General features: G+C 40.4%; 1 protein-coding gene across 1 annotated transcript in view; it reads left to right on the top strand.

Annotated features, from left to right (window-relative positions):
- myo15b (myosin XVB) overlaps positions 1-17,862 on the top strand; it is a 44,858-nt gene extending 26,996 nt beyond the window's left edge. The window contains exons 34-66 of the mRNA XM_084567331.1: positions 263-330; positions 602-674; positions 1,805-1,837; positions 2,126-2,188; positions 3,471-3,571; positions 3,668-3,757; positions 3,935-4,084; positions 4,817-4,889; positions 4,988-5,149; positions 5,461-5,620; positions 7,171-7,261; positions 7,362-7,590; positions 7,923-8,029; positions 8,816-8,875; positions 9,301-9,376; positions 9,554-9,672; positions 10,051-10,166; positions 10,537-10,678; positions 10,827-10,938; positions 11,066-11,591; positions 11,698-11,761; positions 12,380-12,452; positions 12,542-12,618; positions 12,721-12,797; positions 13,605-13,735; positions 13,824-13,832; positions 13,947-14,119; positions 14,207-14,303; positions 14,910-15,125; positions 15,215-15,296; positions 15,469-15,653; positions 16,626-16,759; positions 17,329-17,862. Coding sequence (XP_084423457.1) covers positions 263-330; positions 602-674; positions 1,805-1,837; positions 2,126-2,188; positions 3,471-3,571; positions 3,668-3,757; positions 3,935-4,084; positions 4,817-4,889; positions 4,988-5,149; positions 5,461-5,620; positions 7,171-7,261; positions 7,362-7,590; positions 7,923-8,029; positions 8,816-8,875; positions 9,301-9,376; positions 9,554-9,672; positions 10,051-10,166; positions 10,537-10,678; positions 10,827-10,938; positions 11,066-11,591; positions 11,698-11,761; positions 12,380-12,452; positions 12,542-12,618; positions 12,721-12,797; positions 13,605-13,735; positions 13,824-13,832; positions 13,947-14,119; positions 14,207-14,303; positions 14,910-15,125; positions 15,215-15,296; positions 15,469-15,653; positions 16,626-16,759; positions 17,329-17,577 — 4,118 coding nt within the window. The 3' untranslated portion in view covers positions 17,578-17,862. The remainder of the gene's footprint in view (positions 1-262; positions 331-601; positions 675-1,804; positions 1,838-2,125; positions 2,189-3,470; positions 3,572-3,667; positions 3,758-3,934; positions 4,085-4,816; positions 4,890-4,987; positions 5,150-5,460; positions 5,621-7,170; positions 7,262-7,361; positions 7,591-7,922; positions 8,030-8,815; positions 8,876-9,300; positions 9,377-9,553; positions 9,673-10,050; positions 10,167-10,536; positions 10,679-10,826; positions 10,939-11,065; positions 11,592-11,697; positions 11,762-12,379; positions 12,453-12,541; positions 12,619-12,720; positions 12,798-13,604; positions 13,736-13,823; positions 13,833-13,946; positions 14,120-14,206; positions 14,304-14,909; positions 15,126-15,214; positions 15,297-15,468; positions 15,654-16,625; positions 16,760-17,328) is intronic.
- The last annotated feature ends 1,461 nt before the right edge of the window (positions 17,863-19,323 follow it).

Below are 19,323 nucleotides of genomic sequence, written 5' to 3'. Positions count from 1 at the left end.
GCAATTGCCATTTGGAGTAAATAAGTGAAACATAATAACAATTCAGTGTCATTATTCATTATTCAAAAAGTTGTTTTAATATCTTTTTCTTGTATCTTTATGTCTTATGCCTATATTGTGTTTACATAGTGGATGCACTGAGTTTTGGTACACTGTGAAAAGACACACACATCACACGTGGAGGTCGTGGTGGTAGTGGGCAGTGTCACTAAAGTACACTTTTGCTCCAGAGCTCAATAACAATCAATGTACTTCTCCACAGGGCGTGGTCGACAGATGGATGCCTATGTTGATGACTTTTTTGATCCTGTACTGGACCGCGGACCTCCGGTTAGTGGTGTCAGCATTTTATTCTTATTTTTATTATTTGAACTCTAAATAAAGTGAATCTATATGTACCTGCTGCTGGTTTTGTTGTTCGGTGCATTAAGAATGCTCGTTGTTCCCTGGTGGATTGTGTGGTTGTATCTTGTTACTGAAACAGTTGTGTGTCCTGTTTACCAGTAGCTGCACTCCTGTTTGTTGCTGCTCTGTTTCTCAAAATGTAATGTACGACTCATTCATTTCATGTATGTCTGTGCGTCCTTGCATGGGTGTGTAGGACATGGAAAGAGTAACAATGCTGAATCGCAGGATGAGAGGTGGAGGGGGGATTGGACCCATGTATGGAGCTGGTAGGAATACTGACCATCTACATAATACAAAACACACCAGTACCAGTAATATATGTGTTATTGTGACTAAGTGTACTTTAAAGTTGCATTATAAAAGACACTTGAACAATCTTTAGCCTGAAATGTCTATATTAGAAATCATGTATCTCGAAAGTATTTTACTGTGAGACTGGTCTGTGAGAAGGATAGGTAACCAAATATGTGAAATGAGTAAGTAGTAAATACAAAAAATAAGTTTCATTCTGCAGAAACCTTGTAAAATTACAGTACACTGTACACATTTAACAAGAAAATGTCATGAAATCACAGTATTTTGGTAAATTCAGTAAATTTTTGACTTGAGAAGTTAATGCCATAGACACTGAGATAATGCCAATTAAAACTTTTACTTTTGTTTAAACTACCTCTAACATGCTAGTTTTTAAAATTTTGACCAGTGAGAACACCATGACCATGACTCCTGTCATATACAGTCTAATCTTTCTATAAGAGAGAACAACAGGAATTCTGGGGGGTTTGAGCCATAAAGCAAAGCAATGTTTTTTCAAATAATTTAATCTGATGAAATAAGTGAACATATTACATATTAGAAACATTTTAGATACATTTTTAATTGTGAAAGTGATTGTTTAAATTATTTTAATAATTACATGAAATCAGTAATAAAAAAAAATCTTATTTTGAGTCTTTACAGTGCGTTTATTCCCCAGCAAAAGAACAAGTTCACAGTTTTATAATGAATCACAGATTAAAATTAAAAGTTGTAAAGGTTTACTCACTTTCACTGAAATAGGTTTGATGTGCTGGCACAATTAAAAGTGCTAATAGTTTTGGTTCCTAAGGTTCCTAACAACTAAGAATGGCTGTTTAAGGTGATGTGCACAAGTTTTTTTTTTTTTTACAGTGTAAATCAAATAACTACAAGTCACCAAATTAACAGTGTATTAAAAATACGATGAGAACACAATTTGTTGGAGAATAACAATATATTGTACATTCAGCACTTCTTGTCTATTCCATTTGTAGTATTGAAATGTATATTTAAATGATAGGACTTTAGGCTTTCAGGTCTCATGTGGACTACAAAGTATTTGTAAACCTAAATGTGAGCTGCACATTTTGTTTTTCAGGTATGCCTATGGCTATGCCAACCTATCCTATGGGTAAGTAAGAAGGTACACACAAGTCCTTTTTTCTGTGTGTTTGTACCTCCTGCCCTGATTGTGTTGTTTTTTTATATAACTACACTGGGTCATATAGCCTAAACAGTCCTGTCCACTGTCCACTCTGTTTCTTTTGTTTTTTAATTTTTTGTGACGAGAACATTTAGGTTACTGTCAAACTCCTATAAGTACTCACTCATTATGTATTTTGTGGATCTCTAGTAGCTGATCCAAATAAAGTGGCAAAAAGTTTTCTAATCCCCACAATAATGCTTACTGTATGTGTAGGAATGCCTGTCACCCCTGCAATGCCCAGCTATGGTGTAAATCCCATGATGCCAGCCATGCCAGGTAATCCCCACACAGACCTTTTATCATGTTAATTCAGTAAATGCAGAAATGTCTCTTTGTTATTAATCACAGTGTACAGTAGATAAAAGAAAATGCATTAAATTGTGCATATGTTAGGACTGGATGAATTTCACAAATGTGCAAATTGCTGATTGTTCAGCCATGGGAATTTAGGAATCAGGGAGACAATGTTAAGCAAATCAAAACACAGAGCCTTTCTACACTGCATTTCAGAACAGTAGTAATTCAAATCACTATTATTGCCATATTCAATTTACTAAACCCAGCCTGAAACCCCTAGAGCAAGCATGAAGAAGAAACCTTGAGCAGAACCCAGTTCAAATGGAGGAACCCATCTGCCTAAGGCCAACCGGGTAGAGACAGAAAAAGAGAGAAGAGAGAGGATAGGAGGAACGAGATAAACATACATCTGTCATAGATACATTCATCTGACTAAAGCGTACATGTAGAATCTGATGATGATAAAAAAAAAAATACAAGCTATAGCTGAGGCATGTTTCATGACAGTTTGAGAATGAATATAAATAAAGCAGTTGTTCAGTTACAGGTGACCGAAGGGAGATGGAGAAAGAGACACACAGCTATTTTTCTATTTTTCTCGGTGTACATTTACACTTATATTGTTTACCTTGTGTGTTAAGGAATTTGCGATTACTACTATTTTAATTTTTTTTATTACTTGCTGCAGATACAAGAATACATTTCACTGTGCATTGTACTATGTATAACTGTGCATGTGACAAATAAAATCATCTATTAGTAGAGAATAAATTAGATAAGAAATTATAAGAAGAAGTAGTAGTAGTAGTAGTAATAAATCAGAATAAACAGAAGAAGGACTGAGTATGGAACCTGGCTTGAAGAATACTACTGGACTGATTAGCAATGGAGAAACGACCTGCACAAAATTATATCATAGTTTCGATGTGAACTTGATGCATTATATTTTTCTATAAGAATAGGTACTCAAAGTTAACACGTACTCAAAGTTAACATACACCAAGTGCCAAGTAATGGGAGCTACTCAGTTTTTTGGTATCTTGCTATCTAGTATCTACCTATCTAGCTCTATGCACTGAACTACAGAAGAAAGATACTGAGATACGGACATCATACTCTCAACCTCCCATTCCTTCTAATATTTGTATCAATGTACAGGGATTAGGTGCGTTGAGATCATATCATTACTTGTCAGTCAGAAAACAGTTCTTTTGTTACCTATTTAAATGTGTCTAACAGTTTGTCATAACTGACCCTACAGCAATGATGATGCCCCAGGCTGCCATGCCTGCTGTCCAAGATCCCGTGCAAATGGCAGCAGCATCACAGCAGGCTCTCATGAACCAGCAAGCACTTCTCATGGTCAGGACCACGTATCTATACTTGCCCTTCTATCCATGTGTTGACATGTTTTATTCTCCTTCCTTATGCTAAGTCTTTTCCTGGCTGTATTCTCAGGCCCAACAGATGACCATGCAGGCTGTGAATCTGGCCCAGCAGCAAACCCAGGAGCAGCAGAAGAAGCTGGAGCAGCAAAAGAAGGAGGAGCAGAGGAAAGAGGAGCAGAGGGAGAGGGAGAAGGAGAGGGAGAAGGAGAGGGAGAGGGAGAAGGAGAGGATGAAGGAGAAGGATAGGGAGAGGGAGAAGGACAGAATGAAGGAGAAGGAGAGGGAGAGGGAGAAGGACAGGATGAAGGAGAGGGAGAGGGAGAAGGAGAGGAAGCAGGAAGAAGAGAGGCTCCGGAGACGTCAGTCAACGCGTCGTTCCAGAGCACGCTCGCGCTCGCCTTCCCCTCAATCTCCCTCACCGTCACCCGTCCGCCACAAAACACCTGCATCAAAACGCACCTCTACCCACAGGCAACCTAAGCCAGAGGTAATTTTGTGTATATCATTTGTATGTATATCATTTATATCATCATTTATGTCATCTTAAAATAAGACTTTTAAACTATGCATATCCTTGAGAAAAAATTAAGAGACTATTTTCAGTGGTTGATTAATCTGTTTTGTTTGGTGAGTATTTGTTGCAACAGAATGGTGTATTTGGGTTTGAGTCAGAATAAGGTAGTGCAGTAACTGTTCATGTAACATGTCACAGTACTTTGTGGCTGCTTTATTTATTTTTTTTTGCTAACGCAAAAATCCAAAAAGCGGGCGGCACAGTGGCGTGGTGGTTACCACTGATGCCTCACAGCAAGAAGGTTCTGGGTTTGAATCCATGAGCCGACTGGGCCTTTCTGTATGTTTTCCCTGTGTCTGCGTGGATGCTCTCTGGGTACAAAGTCTTCCTCCTACCGTCCAAAGACCTGCTGGTTAGGTTCATTGGTGATTCTAAATTGGATGTGAGTGTGAAGACCGGGGACCTGTCCTGGGTGTACCCCGCCTCTTGCCCAAAATGTATTATGTCCCTATAAGTCCCTACTATGTCCCTAGAGTCTTCCATAGCCTGTTTGTTATTTAGCCACTACAGTTGCTTGCATGGAGGTTGACTACTTCTGCTTCGAGAAGTTTGCTTTGGAAATCTGATGAATCATTTCACTGTCCCCACAGTCACACTGTGTGTGTTTACTCCTCATATCTGGTATGTTGTCTGTTCCTTTGACAGTCAGACACTGACTTAGCAGATACAGAGCCTCCAGAAACTTTCGGTGATAAGAAGGACTTCTTCCAGAAGATTGGTAAGTTTAGCATATGAGCAATTATTATGAATATTATTTAATTTAAGCCATTGTTTTTGTCAGTCATCTTGTAGTAATCATCTTTCTCTGATCCCAAGGTAAATCCAAAACCTCAAAGTCACGTCGTGCCCGCTCCAGCCCACCCAGACAGCAGCATCGGTCCCCTCCATCTCGCCGTTCACCGCGCCATTCACCGCGCCGTTCACCGCGCCATTCACCGCGCCATTCACCGCCCCCATCTGTAGCACCTAAGCCTAAGGGTAAGAAAATGAAACAAGTCAAAGGGGCTTAATTGAGGTTCAATGAAAAAACTGGCATGCTCAACAGTTTTTGTGGTGTAAGTGGTGCCTACCAACAAGTTAAGGAAATAGCAGATGAAGCTGTCAGCTATCATATCTCTTGGATGTTTTTCAAGTTTTCAGTCGGATCTTATAAGTAAAGAGATGTGGAGAGATTGGATTTGATTTGGTGGCATATGATGGACCAGCAGCATGTTAGGTAGAAGTGAGGTCAATGAATACTGGAAATGAATAAAGCCTTAGACATAGTTTCTGCTTCTTTTCTCCCCAAGTGAAGCGTCCTGAAACACCTCCAGCCACAGAAGCAGAACCTCGTCAAGTAAGACCTGCCGCGGCAGAACCCCGGCCTGAACCTACCTCCAACATTCGGGATATCATCAAAATGTTCAACAGCCGACCCCCACCAGAACCCAAACCCTTCGAGCCTGTGAGGTAAGTTTCAACACTTTTTTTCTCTGTGTACAGAAAGTTTGGTTGTTGCTTTGTTATGCAGCCATTATTTGTTGAAATCATAAACAAAAATCTTGAAATTAAAAGATTTAACATGTTAAATGCACATTTTAAGAAAGTATCTGTCTATCTATCTATCTATCTATCTATCTATCTATCTATCTATATAAATATATATATATAAATATACACATATATACATATTAGGGGTGGGACTCGATTAAAAAACTGAATCTAATTAATTAGAGGCTTTGTAATTAATTCATCTTGATTAATCACATTTTAATCGCATAACAATATTTGTCCCACAAAGCAACATTTTTTGATTTAAATGGATTTTAGTGGACGACTAAATCAAATAAAAGACACAGACATGAATATTGTAAACTCAAGCTTTTTTAATGGAAAAATGCAAAAGAGTAGAAAAAGAAAGAAAATATCCCTGGCCAAAACTGAACAGACCTACAGTTAAAGTGCCATTTTAAGTACTGTAAGTACTTTTTCAGGCCAGCATTGACTTTAAATGGTAAAAAAAAAAAGTTCGGGCTGCAGACATGTCTTGTCCGTACTCTGACCGGGACTGCTAGCGCTAACAGCTCCGGCGGTTTCTGTGGTCACTGCAACATGCTTTGCATTTAGATGGCACTGTAGGGTTGAAGTGCTTTGGTGGTATGCAGACTCTTTTCTTGCACAATTTTCAAAAAACCTCACTTTTATCAAGGCTTCCATCAGGTATTTTTATTTTATTTTTTTTTAAATAGAATTTGCCTCCCATGAGTCCTAGCAACGTGCTTTCATCCGATTCCTCCATTTTGGTAGGCGTAAGCCAAGCTCTGACGTGTGCATTAGTGTAATTGGTGTAATCGGTGTGCCAGGAAACCGTGCGCTGACAAAAGTTCTGCGTTGTTTGGAATGCAAACTGCGATTGAACACATTAATTTTTTTGTAATTAATTAAACGTAATTAATGTGTTCAAGTTCCACCCTATATATATATATATATATACATAATCATAATAATAATACTATAAATATCAATAATTTAATATAACTTAATATCTGAAAATGGTTAATAGTGTAACATTTTAAATTCGCATCACTAACAGACCACACTGAGACTACGTACTGCATCAGAAAGAGATTTAAACGTCTGAAAAAAGCATTTAGGATCATCTCGTTCTGATGCCTCACAACAAGAAAGTTCTGGTGTTTATACTGCCAGCCAGCTGGGGCCTTTCTGTGTGGAGTTTGCATGTTCTCCCTGTGCATGCAGGTTTTCTCCAGGTACTCCAGCTTCCTCACACAGTTCAAAGACAGGCTTGTTAGAGTAGCAGGTGAATATAAACTGGTCTAAGGTGTGCTTGCAGGTGTGAATTGTAGTTCACATTCCAGAGCTCCGTGATAGAATGGTGACATGTATAATACATTTTCAGGAGTTTTCATCAAAATGAGGATTCAGTTGATCGAACACAGACCTCATCCACTAATAGCATCTGTAATGTCAGTGATTCACTGTTTTCATCCTCCTCTCAGAGCTGGAAAGCCATTTGTAAAGAAGTCTGACCCCAAAGAGGAAGCTCTGGCCAAACTCAGAAACAAAGCACCCGCGCCTTCCCAGGAAAAGGTTCAGAACTACAAATACAATTGAAACTCTGTATGAAACAAGAGTATTTTATGTGTATGCAGTGCATCTCATTTTGCTGTCCTGTCTGTCCTGTATGCAGAAACAGTGGGTACCCCCTCCTCCTCCTCTTCCCCCCATAGGTCCCAGAGTCATCTCCAACGACATGAGACAGAAGCAGCTGCCCCTGGAGGAAATCTTTCTCGCCCAACGCTTACAGCCGCCTCCACCTCCTCCACCTGAAATCCCACCACCTCCTGTACCTCCACCACCACCACCACCCCCACTTGAGGACATACCTGAACCACCGCCCATGGCTGCTCCTTCTCTTAGTGGGTGTCACAGGCCTCATGTTTTACACATCATCATGTTCATTATCATGTTCTCAAGCATTGAAAGATTATATTACATGTCATCTTTGCCATGGTAAACTTGGTTTTAATAATAATAATAATAATAATACATTTTATTTATAGGCACCTTTCAGAACAACCAAGGTCACCTTTCAGGTAAAACAGGGTTTAAAATACATAACAGACATCAAAAGCATTTAACAAACTATAAGACACTAAAAGATACGATAAAAAGATTATCCCATCAACCCATATTTGATTGGATAACATTTACATGCATTCTTTATCTAACATTTGTTTATTAGATACAGAGACAATGCCAGATGATGAAAACATTCAGTCCCAGGTCCACCGCTTCTCAGCTGGGGTTTACTTCTCGTACTACAACACGCCTGGAAAACTGTTCCTGAGGAAGGAAGTAAGCTTCACACACAGGCAAACATAGTTCATTTACTGTATATGAACAACAGATCCAATGACTGTCTTGCCTACAGTCATCAACCCACAGTAGACCTTCACCAGCCTTGCACTTTTAGTGTCTTTCAACGCAGCGCTTTTTGTTCTGTGCCTGTCAGCTTAATATTTAAACTCTACAGCTCTCAAGACTTTCTGTAGTCCAGGTTATCTTAATCAAACCCTGAGTAATCAAAATCCATGTTGGATATCACTTCGTTACCCTAAGCCTTTTCTTACTAAGCCCATCATTTTTAGGTTTAGTCCGTCACTAATGTAAGGACAAAGACAACCATCCACTGCTCTGAGTTAAACATACATTCTGTCTGCCTTTAGCTCCATGGAGCTCTTTCTTTACTAGTAACCTTTGTGAACCAAGATTTGGATCTACACTGATGATTTTTCAATGGATCCAACAAATTCTGATTAGCTGCTCTAGATGTTTCCCACCTTAGTGTTTGTTAAACCCACTTTCTGGATTAGGACCCTGGTTTCCCTAACAAAGCTCAGGATTTTTTAATCAGGGAAGCAAAGAAAGCATTTCTGATCTGTGTCTATGCAGAAACAAGACAATGGTCTAATCTGACACGCTGTCATTTGTGGCTTAAATCATATAACCTTCTCCAGCACCAGCTTCCTCTACCTCATTTGGCTTTGGATTCCTCAGTAATGCCTTTTACTGGACAGTGGATTTAAACTGGAAATATCACTGTTGTAAGTCTTCTTCACTAACCTCAAGTATTATGTGCAGGTGTTTTACCCCAAAGAGATGTTCAACCGGCCCTACATTCTCAATCTGCTCTGTGAACAGGTCAGTATATTTTAATAAGAATCAATTGAAAGTAAACTGTGAAATGTGTTGAAGTGACAGCGCAGCATATCCCCAGATGAAGGTAGTAGACAGGGACAGGACCGTTCGGATAAGACCACCTGGACGTCTAGTATAAGGGAGAGACTGGGTGGAGGACGACAAACTGGCTGAAAGGCTGAGTAACAGAGTTGCAATCAGTTTACAGAACATGGCATAGTGACTGATTTGCTCAGAGAACGCGGGCAAATGAATCACTGGACAAGAGTAGAGACACTGAAATTGAGAAATAAGTTTATTTAACAGTGTTGTAAAATTGACCGTAGAGCAATAGAGACAGAATGTGTGAAAAGATCTTCCTACTGAATTTTCACATACGCTTTATCTCATAGTCATTGGTCTCTGGGCATTGTGTGATATTTTTTCAGATCATGAGGGACACATACTCTGACAGCTGTGACAGAATCAGCAGAGAGGAGAGGAGGAAGATGAAGGATCTGCTCGGTGAGAGTTTTGACAGTTCGTCATGAAGCTGGATGAAGTGTTTTTGTTCCAATCGTCTTTGTCTCAGCGGCTGAAAGGAATGCTATTTATCCATGAGAATTCACTGAATCCTTCCTGGTGTGTTTGTGCGTTGTTACCCACAATTCACAATTACCCTGTTTTTATTTTCCTGTATAGCAAATTTCAAAGTGGGAACGACCATAAGTACCATCGAGGATGACAACATGAAGAAGAGGATTGTCATTGCAGCCCGAGACAACTGGGAAAACTACTTCATGAGACTGTTTCCCTTGAATGTGAGCATGATAAAAAAAAGAGTTGTGGCAAAGATTTACTGTCTTGTGACAACATTGCTAGACAAGGCCAGACAGTTTTATTTATATCAAAACACTGGAGCAGTTTGAGTCCTTTAAATAAGCGAAGAAAAGTAGTAAAACGATATTGACAAATGACAAAACCAATGATTAGCTTCATAGTCCTCTAATGTCTGCTTTTTGTTTGAGATGATAGAATTCTTATTTACTTACCGACATGAGTAGGCTGCTGAATTTTTCCACTAAACTAAGCAGCAATTTTCATTATTTCTTTTGCAACCTTATTGTAGGCCTAAGTGTAGGCCAGATCACTCAATTTCTGTTTATATATATTCACAAGCATCTCTTCTTTGCATGCAGTCAAACAGAGGGGAAGCTGAGATGTTGGGTGTGTCCCATCGTGGAATTCGTCTCTTGAAAGTGGTAAAAGCATCCGGCAACAACCCCAAACATCTCCGCGTGCTTAAAGGCTACAGGTAAGCAAAATCATTTAATGCACACTTCATCACTTCATCAATTCTCAGTTGCTCTCTCGTGAAGAGCCCAGACAAAACAAACACATAACATCCTAATTTCCTTACTAAACATCCAGCAAACAGTCTTTATGCATTATACATGTTTAAAAATGATTTTTCTATCTTTCCGTTCAAAAGATTTCATTATTTTGTAAAAAGTGCAATGGAAAATAAAATGTAGTTTTTGACTTTTGACTGTTTCACAGGCGTCGTCAGCCAGTCACTCTCTGACTTGACTGTTGACCTTTTACAGAGTATCTGACTTTATTCTTCATTCATTCTAGTTGATGTTTTGTGCACAGCATATTAACTCAGTTTGGCTTGAATACAGTTTTGCAGAGGTGCTGTCAGTTAACCTCAATGGTGCCGACAAAGTGGACCTGGACCTGAAAGGTGAAAGCTTGGTGCTGCAGTCATCCAGAGCTCCTCAGATCACTGACATGATCCAGTTATTTCTCCAGGAAGTGACCAAGGTGCTTTTCTGACATTTGTTTCATTTGTTTTTTAGTTTTGTTTGTCTTTATTCAGTATTATCTTTCTTTGTAGCATGTCATGGCACTGTCTCCTCATCAGTTTTAGTCCGTATTTAACCTTGCACACGTCTGCCTACCTGCTTTCCAGGACTCTGGTCATGTAGTAGCCGTGACGAGTTTTGTGACAGATGACAAGAGTCTGCTCAGCTTCAGCAAGGGGGACATCATCAAACTGCTGCCAATGGAAGTAGCCCAGAATGGTGAGGTCATGATTTGGATGTCAGACATATGCTAGCAGTTTTTGGGTTTGGATATGATTTTTCCAACCATTGTTTAATACATATCAACATCTCCTTCTCAATAATGTTTTTGTGTATGTTTCACCAGGCTGGCTTTTTGGCTCGCTGGGAGGGCGTTCCGGTCTTTTCCCAGAGGAACACATTCAGCCATCTGCAGCCCCAGACTATCACAATCTGTACCTAGATCGAAGAGATGAAAGGCGGAAAAGCATGAGGGGCACAAAACCCACCGTGGACCCATCTTCAGGTCCCGCCAGCAGAGAGGTTTCCCGCCCCGCCAGCAGAGAGGATTCACGCCCCGCCAGCAGAGAGGTTTCACGCCCTGCCAGCAGAGAGGTTTCACACCCCGCCAGCAGAGAGGTTTCATACCCCGCCAGCAGAGAGGTTTCACGCCCTGCCAGCAGAGAGGTTTCATACCCCGCCGGCAGAGAGGTTTCATACCCCCCCAGCAGAGAGGTTTCATACCCCCCCAGCAGAGAGGTTTCATACCCCGCCAGCAGAGAGGTTTCATACCCCGCCGGCAGAGAGTTTTCACACCCTGGCCCAGCCCAGAATCCAGTCCATGACTCAGAGAACCATTCAGCCATGGCTGAATTTGCCACAAAGTACTTTAGGTATGATACAAGAATGCACATTATTGTTGTGGATTATGATTATGTGGTTTCATCTGAGGTTCCATGGCATGGCTAATTTTGTGCTACCATTATTTGTTAATCAAAGAGTGGGGACTACAGGTCTGCCAGCCAGCGGAAGGAATTTTACAGAGGCGGTTCAACACACAGCGGTAAGACATTACAATCTCTCTGATGTCTCATGTACAGTATATCAGTGTGCATTAAATGTAGGCACAAATGTAGGCTAAACTCGTAGAATCTACAGCTACAGTGAATGCCTTCTTGGAGAAAATGAATGTCCTTTGCTCACTGAAGTCAAGCTATAGATCAGCTCATACTACAGTAACCATTGGCACTGCTGTTGTGGATCACACTACTAACTAAAAACTACTTTCATTTGTGTATTTTAATCTAGGTTAGAACTGTTTCACTTGTTATTGAATTAGGCCTTTTTCCTCATCCCTCATCAGTTGATGGTTGCACTGACGCCCCTTTACACGTCCATACACATTTCATACAAGACACCCCATTTAGGTTAAATTAGCCCGTCTACCATTTCTGCTTCCTTTTCAAGCCACTTTGCAACCAACCTCAACTCCATCTCCTCCTTTAAATGCTGTATCCGTCTTAATTAATGTCGTGCCCAGTGTCACTGATGCCTCATTGGTTTTTGTGTTTTGCTATATAAGTTTCAAAGATATTAAACATGATTAGATGTAATTTGAAGGACCAAGTCAGTAAAATAATAAAACTGAAGACTTATTGCACTGTGTTTTGTTTTCATCCAGTCCCCCATCCTGGAGTCCCTTATTCTCTACAGTGATCCAGTAATGAGTGATTTATCTGTCCAGTGTTTCAAAAGTGAGTGCATCCACACTGTCATACAACTATACACGCAGAACGCTGTTTCTTTGTTTCTTTGTCATCCACCCATTTAACTGTCCTTCCAGACCTGATGCTGTTTATGGGTGACATGCCAATGAAGAAGAGTAACTCCCAGTCTGACTGCTTGAAACATATCCTACAGGTCAGTGCTCATTCAAACAGTGTGTCTGTGAACTGCGCTGACTGTGAGTTGCAAATAGACTTTGATGGGATTTAAACAATGGATTTCTCGTTTTTTATTCAGCTAGGGAAGGAAAAGGAGATGCTGAGAGATGAAATCTACTGCCAAGTCATCAAGCAAACCACCAACAACCCAGTTAAGTGAGTATTTGCCATTCATGAAATGATAGACAGTTATTGGATAGCAACTCTAACTATAATGCAGAAATGATCCAGCTTTTGACCCAATTTGTCCCTAAAATGTTGAAGTTAAAAAGCTAAAATGTTGAAGAGACAATGCTTTGCCAGCAGCAAAGTGTACCACAGATTAGAGTAACTGAGCCATCCAAGTGCACTGATCAGCCACAGCATTAAAACCACTGACAGGTGAAATAAATGATATTGACCATCTTGTGACAATTCAGTGTTCTGCTGGGAAACTTTTGGACCTGGTATTTGTGTGGATGTTACTTAGACATGTGGCACCCACCTAGACCAGACCAGGCACTCCTTGATGGCAGCAGCCATCCCCAGCAGGATGCAGCCTGACACAGACACACGCACAAACGCTTTAGGAACAACTAAAAACAAAATGAAAAACATCACAAGGTGTTGACCTGGCCTCCAAATTCACTAGATCCCAAACTGATCAAGTATCTGTGGGATGATCCACAGAGGCCCCTCCCCTTCAACCCATATCACTCAAAGGCCCCCACTAACAACATTCTGTTGCCAGACACCGCAGGACACCCTCAGAAGGCACAAGGGAGACCTACACAATATTGGTCATAATGTTATGGCTGAATGGTGTACATGTACAGTGAAATGGGTAAACGCAGCAGCAGCAAAGACTGAACCAAAACTCAAAATAGTAGAATTTCAGCTGAAACAGAAACAAGAGGACACTCTTTGAATTCCACGAGATTACATTCGATTTGTTCTGTTATCTTCTGTCTGTGATCTTTGCAGCTCCAGCTGTGTCTCCGGCTGGCAGATATTCAACCTGATAACCGGCTTCTTCCCCTGCTCAAGCACCCTGCTGCCCTTCGTCAAACGCCACCTGAAGGACATCTCTCAGAATTCTGAACATATGTACCAAGGTAGAGGAAGTTTTTTTAATCTAAAAAAAAAATCATTAAATGTTAGATGTTTAAATAACTTTTTCATGCCCAACATCTCTTTTCTCAGAGGAAGCAAGTGCGTGTCAGTACAATCTCGAGTGCACTCTTGGTTTTGGAGGACGCCGCGCCCTCCCCACACATGTTGAGATGGAAACTTTTCTGGCAAGTTGACCTTACCACTCACGCACCTAAAAGCACGCATCATGGTGTAGCCGACCTGCTATGCTCCTTTATTGCCTGCATTTACTACTGATCTCATTCTGCGTCTGTCTTGGTTTCCTGCAGGCTGGCAGCACCTCTCGACAACTTCCCATTCAGCTTCCGGGAGGAGCGATGCTCCATGTCGAGATACACAGCTTCAGCGTAAGATTTGTACCGAAAAACTCAAGCCTTTTATTTAATAGAATAGAATACAAACATCTTCAATGGGTGCATTTTGTCTTCCTCTAGACGGCAGCAGATGTGTTGAAAGATGTGTGTGATAGAATGGCTATCACACAACTCCAACACGTAAAAGAGTTCTGCCTCCTTGCCATCCAAGTTCAAGGTAAATCGAAGCAATCCTGAGAAATGAATCTTAAACTGTTCAGCCAGATGTCTTAGAGTGATATAAGTGTCTAGATTTTTTTCTAACATCTCATGTAGAACATCTAAACACAGCGCAGTGCATCTAAAAACAGCATTAAGTCTATGCTTCTTGTTTTCATTTTACTTCTCAAGGTTCAAGGTTTGTTTGATGTCATTCAAACATGTTCAAAGCACAAAGGAAGGAAATTAGCGCAGTGTAGATAATAAATATATAACATGATATGACCTCAAACCTAAAAACCTATAATAGATAATAAACTAGAACCCATTTTATTATCTATTTATTAGAAGCCTGTGGGTATAGCCTTCTGTTTCTTCTGAATAACTAATAACCTTTCAGTACAGCCTGGCCTATTTGAATATGTGTGCTCCTGCATGATATTATAAATGCTCATTCAGTTTTCTAGACAGAGAAACTATGTAGCCTAAGGCTTTAAGAAACAAACAGAAGCATCCAGGGAGGGCTTTTCTAGTCTTTTCTGACTAAGAAGAGCCAGAGGCCTAAGTGACAGATGACCAAATCAGTGTCCTGCACCTCCTAACTCCTCTGCTCCCTGTCTGTCAGATCGGATTGTCCGTCCCCTCTATCCTCAGGAGTACCTGTTCGACTTCCTGATGGACGACGGCTCAGTCGCTATGCTCCTGAGGAGAGTGACCTGGGGAAGGCCTCTTTCCTTCACCAATGAAATCTATGTGGACTTCCACTACCAGCAGGTGACAAAATTACTTCATAGCAAGCGGGAACTTTACTATCTGATCCAGTTCTCGTCTATCTCTTACCGTCTGTTTATGTCTCTCTCTTTCTTTGTGTGTGTGTGTAGCTCCTGGAGGACTACCTGAGAGGGTGGATGTTGTTTTCTTCTGATGAAGGAGAGGGCGCATCAGTCCAGCAGATAGCAGAGCTGGCAGCCCTGCAGCATCTGGCTCTGGGTCGGAAAAACCAGCCCACACCGTGAGTTACACACACTGAGAGTCACAATAGTGGTAATAATACTTTTAGAGTGTCATTTCTTTAAACAAAATGGCAGATCCCTGTAGGCCATCACCTGTGAGTGCCAAAGCTTCAATCAAAGTGAAAGCAGACTGCTTGAAAGAATTCTCTCTCATGTATAAATCCATCTAAGATATGTAGTCTGTGTGCATACTGACATTCAGTTTGTGTATTTTTCTGTGAGGCCGGAGATAAAGGAGTACCTGCCCGCTCAGGATGGGCTCAAAGGTAAACTGGAGGAGATCCAGACTTTCTGCCAGGGTCAAGTAGCTGCCTTGTATTCCCTCAGCCCTTTTGAGGCCAAAGCCCGATTCATTGGTGAGTAGCTCTTCTCCTCTCCTCAGGGGCACTGAGCAAGGTGTCTTTCGCATGGACTTAAGGAGTATATGAGCATAGTTGTACATAAAAGCCAGACATATTGTGTTCCTGAGTGCACAATAATGGACAATCTGTTTTTAATTTGGGCCATTTTCTATTTGTCTAAATTGCAGGAGATATATATGGTACTTTTTCCATGGATCAAGGGTTGATCATTTCTATTTATTTAAAACACTTTACATTTGGTTTTGGAAAGAAGTTCACTTCAGGGATTAACTTGGTTGTCCTCGAGAGTCACTGTCTTGTTGAACCTGGGGGGAGAACTCAGTTGACCAGTCTCTGTTCAGAGATGTATCAGGCAGGGATTCCCTCTATCTGGGATGCTCTGTGCTTTAGCCATGGTACCGTCACTAAATGAACTGAGTAGGAACCTCGCAGGTTTAGCGTTCACAGAAAATGCAAAGTATATAGAGTATATCAGCACATGCTGACGACATAACAGTTTTTGTAACTGTACAAAATGACATGCAGATTCACGAGCTGAGATGAACATTATACAAACAAGCTTTCCCTGCAAAAGTGGCTTGGGAACTAATTTTACATCATTGTCCATCTGTGCTGCAGTAGAGGAACAACAAGAGACCTCTCTAAAATATCAAAGAAGGGCATCTATGCAATAGCTGTGAAGGTTCTGAACAGAGCACAAAGGAATGTTTAGTGAATGTTTTGGTAGTACACGATAAGACGAGTATTTGACTCGCTAGAAGAAACAAAATGAAGGGTTATAACATATTAATTATTATAAAATGGTTTCTGACCAGAGGAGTTTATTTCTGTTCGGGGAGTTCAAGGAGTTTTGCATTAGTTAATCAATAGTTTTTGAAGAAAAAATGTAGTCTATGTATTTTATATTGTGTTTTTTATTGTGAATGATGATAACACCTTCCTTTTCGTCTGATTGCTGTCTCACAGAAATTCTGAAAACCCTGCCTTTGTTTGGCAACTACACTTTTTCCATCCAGAAGGTTAGCCAGCGGGGCTTCCCTGCCCCCTGCATGGTCAGCGTCGGCCAGAAGGGGGTTCTGTTCTTTCATCTTAAAGCAGAGGTATCTGTAGCACTCAAACACACCCTGTATATCACCACCTGTGCTACGGCAACTTCTGACCCATTTGTTCAAATGTCATTTCATGTATATTCATTTCGAATGGTTAATCGCTGGTCAGTGTGACAGTAGTTTCATTTACTCTACAGTACTCCTCTTACTGAATTCTACTTTTGTGCTTCATTTTTAATCCTGTCTGCTGCTGCTCAATCTCCCGCTGTTGTAATACTGTAAATTTCCCCCCACTGGATCAGTAAATGGCTTCTCTTATCTTATTAAAGGACAGTGGCAACCGGATGTCATTCAAAAAGTTAGACACTGTATTTTCCACTATGCCCTTTCATAATTATTTTTATTATTAGTCCTTCATTCCAAACTTTTTTTACTAAACAGAACAGGAATTAATTTAAGTCAGATGCAGAAGCTTCAACTTTCTGGTCAGGTTGGCTTCAATCTGAATCATTATTCAAACTACATTTCTCTACTAATGCTAAAAACAAATCTGTCAAAAGTGTGAAACATTCAGTTTTAATGGGATCAGTCATCTGATGATGGGTCTCTGTCTGCTGCAGGAGCAAGTGTTTGCGATTCCCCTGGCAGATATTAAGACTGTGCGCACCGTCCGCCCCAAGAAACAAGGCAAGCTGCCCACAGTGGACATCATCTACGGCTCTTCGGCTAAACCCAAAACAATCTCCCTTAATCTCAAACAGGTAAGAATTTACAGTTGTAATGTTGGGCTTAATTTCAGTTTTTGTTTCAGAATACTGAAACCTTTCGTGAATAAGTGTCTTGGCGAGTCAGTGGAAGAAGAGGTGTAGTGGAAGGTGCGGTAATGCAAATGGTCAGCCAGCTAAGCATCAGACTGACAGCAGGATGGTGCACAGCCTAACCTCCTCCCCTGTATTTCCTCTTTAACGGGACATTTTCCAACCGACTAAAAAGTGTCATTTTGAAGTTACTGGTAAACAGACGTTACTATACTCTGGTGAGTCTCTTTCCGCAATTTGAATTTAGCTGTTCCACATACAGTCTCTAAAAACAGTGAAGCCGGTCAAGCCGTATTTACACACAACACAGCCTTTATGACTGGAGTAGTATCAGCCTCACAGTTGTTTTCCATGTAAAGCATCAACATTCCAGACTTGATCAAACTTAACATTCATTAATGACTAAATTATTCAACTCTACATTCCTTGTATATGATGGCACTACATTTGTTATGGATCGTTGTGATGAAGAATAAAGTCATGCAGATACTTTAAAAACACTTGAAAGGAACATCATCTGAACCTGGCAGTAAATCTGAGTTGCTGTGGTCACAATCTCTGCACGTCTCAGTCACTTTTCACGTCACTCGATCTAGCTTCACACGTACCATTGCAAATGAAATCTGTTGCAGCCGCATAAACTGGATGTTACTGTCAGCGAAATAATATTTACTGAGGGGCAGTGAAAGAATACATTATGAATACTTGTTATATGTCATTATATAGCTTGTAGAACATATACAACTTGAAATATCTCATTTGGTCTAATTATGATTAATTAATAATAATAATTGACGTTATAGTGGACTCTAGGGTCATATTATAGTTTCTGTGTAGGGCACGTGGTCTGTGAGACTGTTATTGTTGTGAGAAAGAGCTAGTTATTTGCGTTTTTATATGCAAATGAGGTGGATTGTGTCCCAAGCAAGTTATTAAAAGAGGGCACATTGTTTGTTCGTGAAACAAAAGAAACTGTCCCACATTTGCTTTATTGCGCTTTCCACACAGTAAACGAGGAGTCAAATAAGAAAATGCTGCTTTTTCGTTTAACCTTAGTGTCACCAGTGAGCATAGATATACAACAAATGACTCTGTGAAAGCCAAAACACAGAGGAAATGAAGGCATTCATTTATGATCTATCCTACAAAGACAAACTTAAGGTTAACACCTACCAGTTAACGTAACAAGCATGTCTTTGGACTGTGGGAGAAAGCTTGAGCACCTGGAGAAAACCCATTGACCCTCCTATGGCCGTCCATATAAAGGCAATATCACCAAAACACCATGGTGGATTGTGACTCATTTGCTATTTATTTTGAGTTTTTAATGCACTGCTCAAAAAATGTGTGCGTTCATAACAGAGTGTGTTCATCTCTATTTCAGGCTAAGGAGCTGAGCCGGATCATTGCTCTAACACTGGAAGAGTGGGTTGGAACGGAAAGCTCCAATGTCGTTTCAGACCAGCTGTAAACACTCAGACTCACACTCAGTAAAGAGAGGTGTTTTTAATCACTGGGTTCACTTTTGTGTTGACCGTTTTTTTTTTCTTTGTTATTTAATCTTTATTGAACAGTGCAAACATGATGCTGATTATCTCTCCAGCGGTATATGAGAGGAAATGATGCAAAGCTGACACGTGTAGCACTCATCAAAGACCAGATATGGATTCAGGGCAGAGGGATAAGGGCTTATTCATCAGTTATTGCAAGAATAAATCAAAGCCTTAAATCTGATTTCCTTGTGTATGAAAACTCTATGAACCAGCACTGAAGTGTGGTTAATCATTATGGAAAGTA

This window comes from Chelon labrosus (assembly GCF_963514085.1).
Source record: "Chelon labrosus genome assembly, chromosome: 19".
Classification (NCBI taxonomy): Eukaryota; Metazoa; Chordata; class Actinopteri; order Mugiliformes; family Mugilidae; genus Chelon; species Chelon labrosus.
Note: the sequence above shows the minus strand (reverse complement) of the source record. Positions and strands in the feature narration are given on the sequence as shown.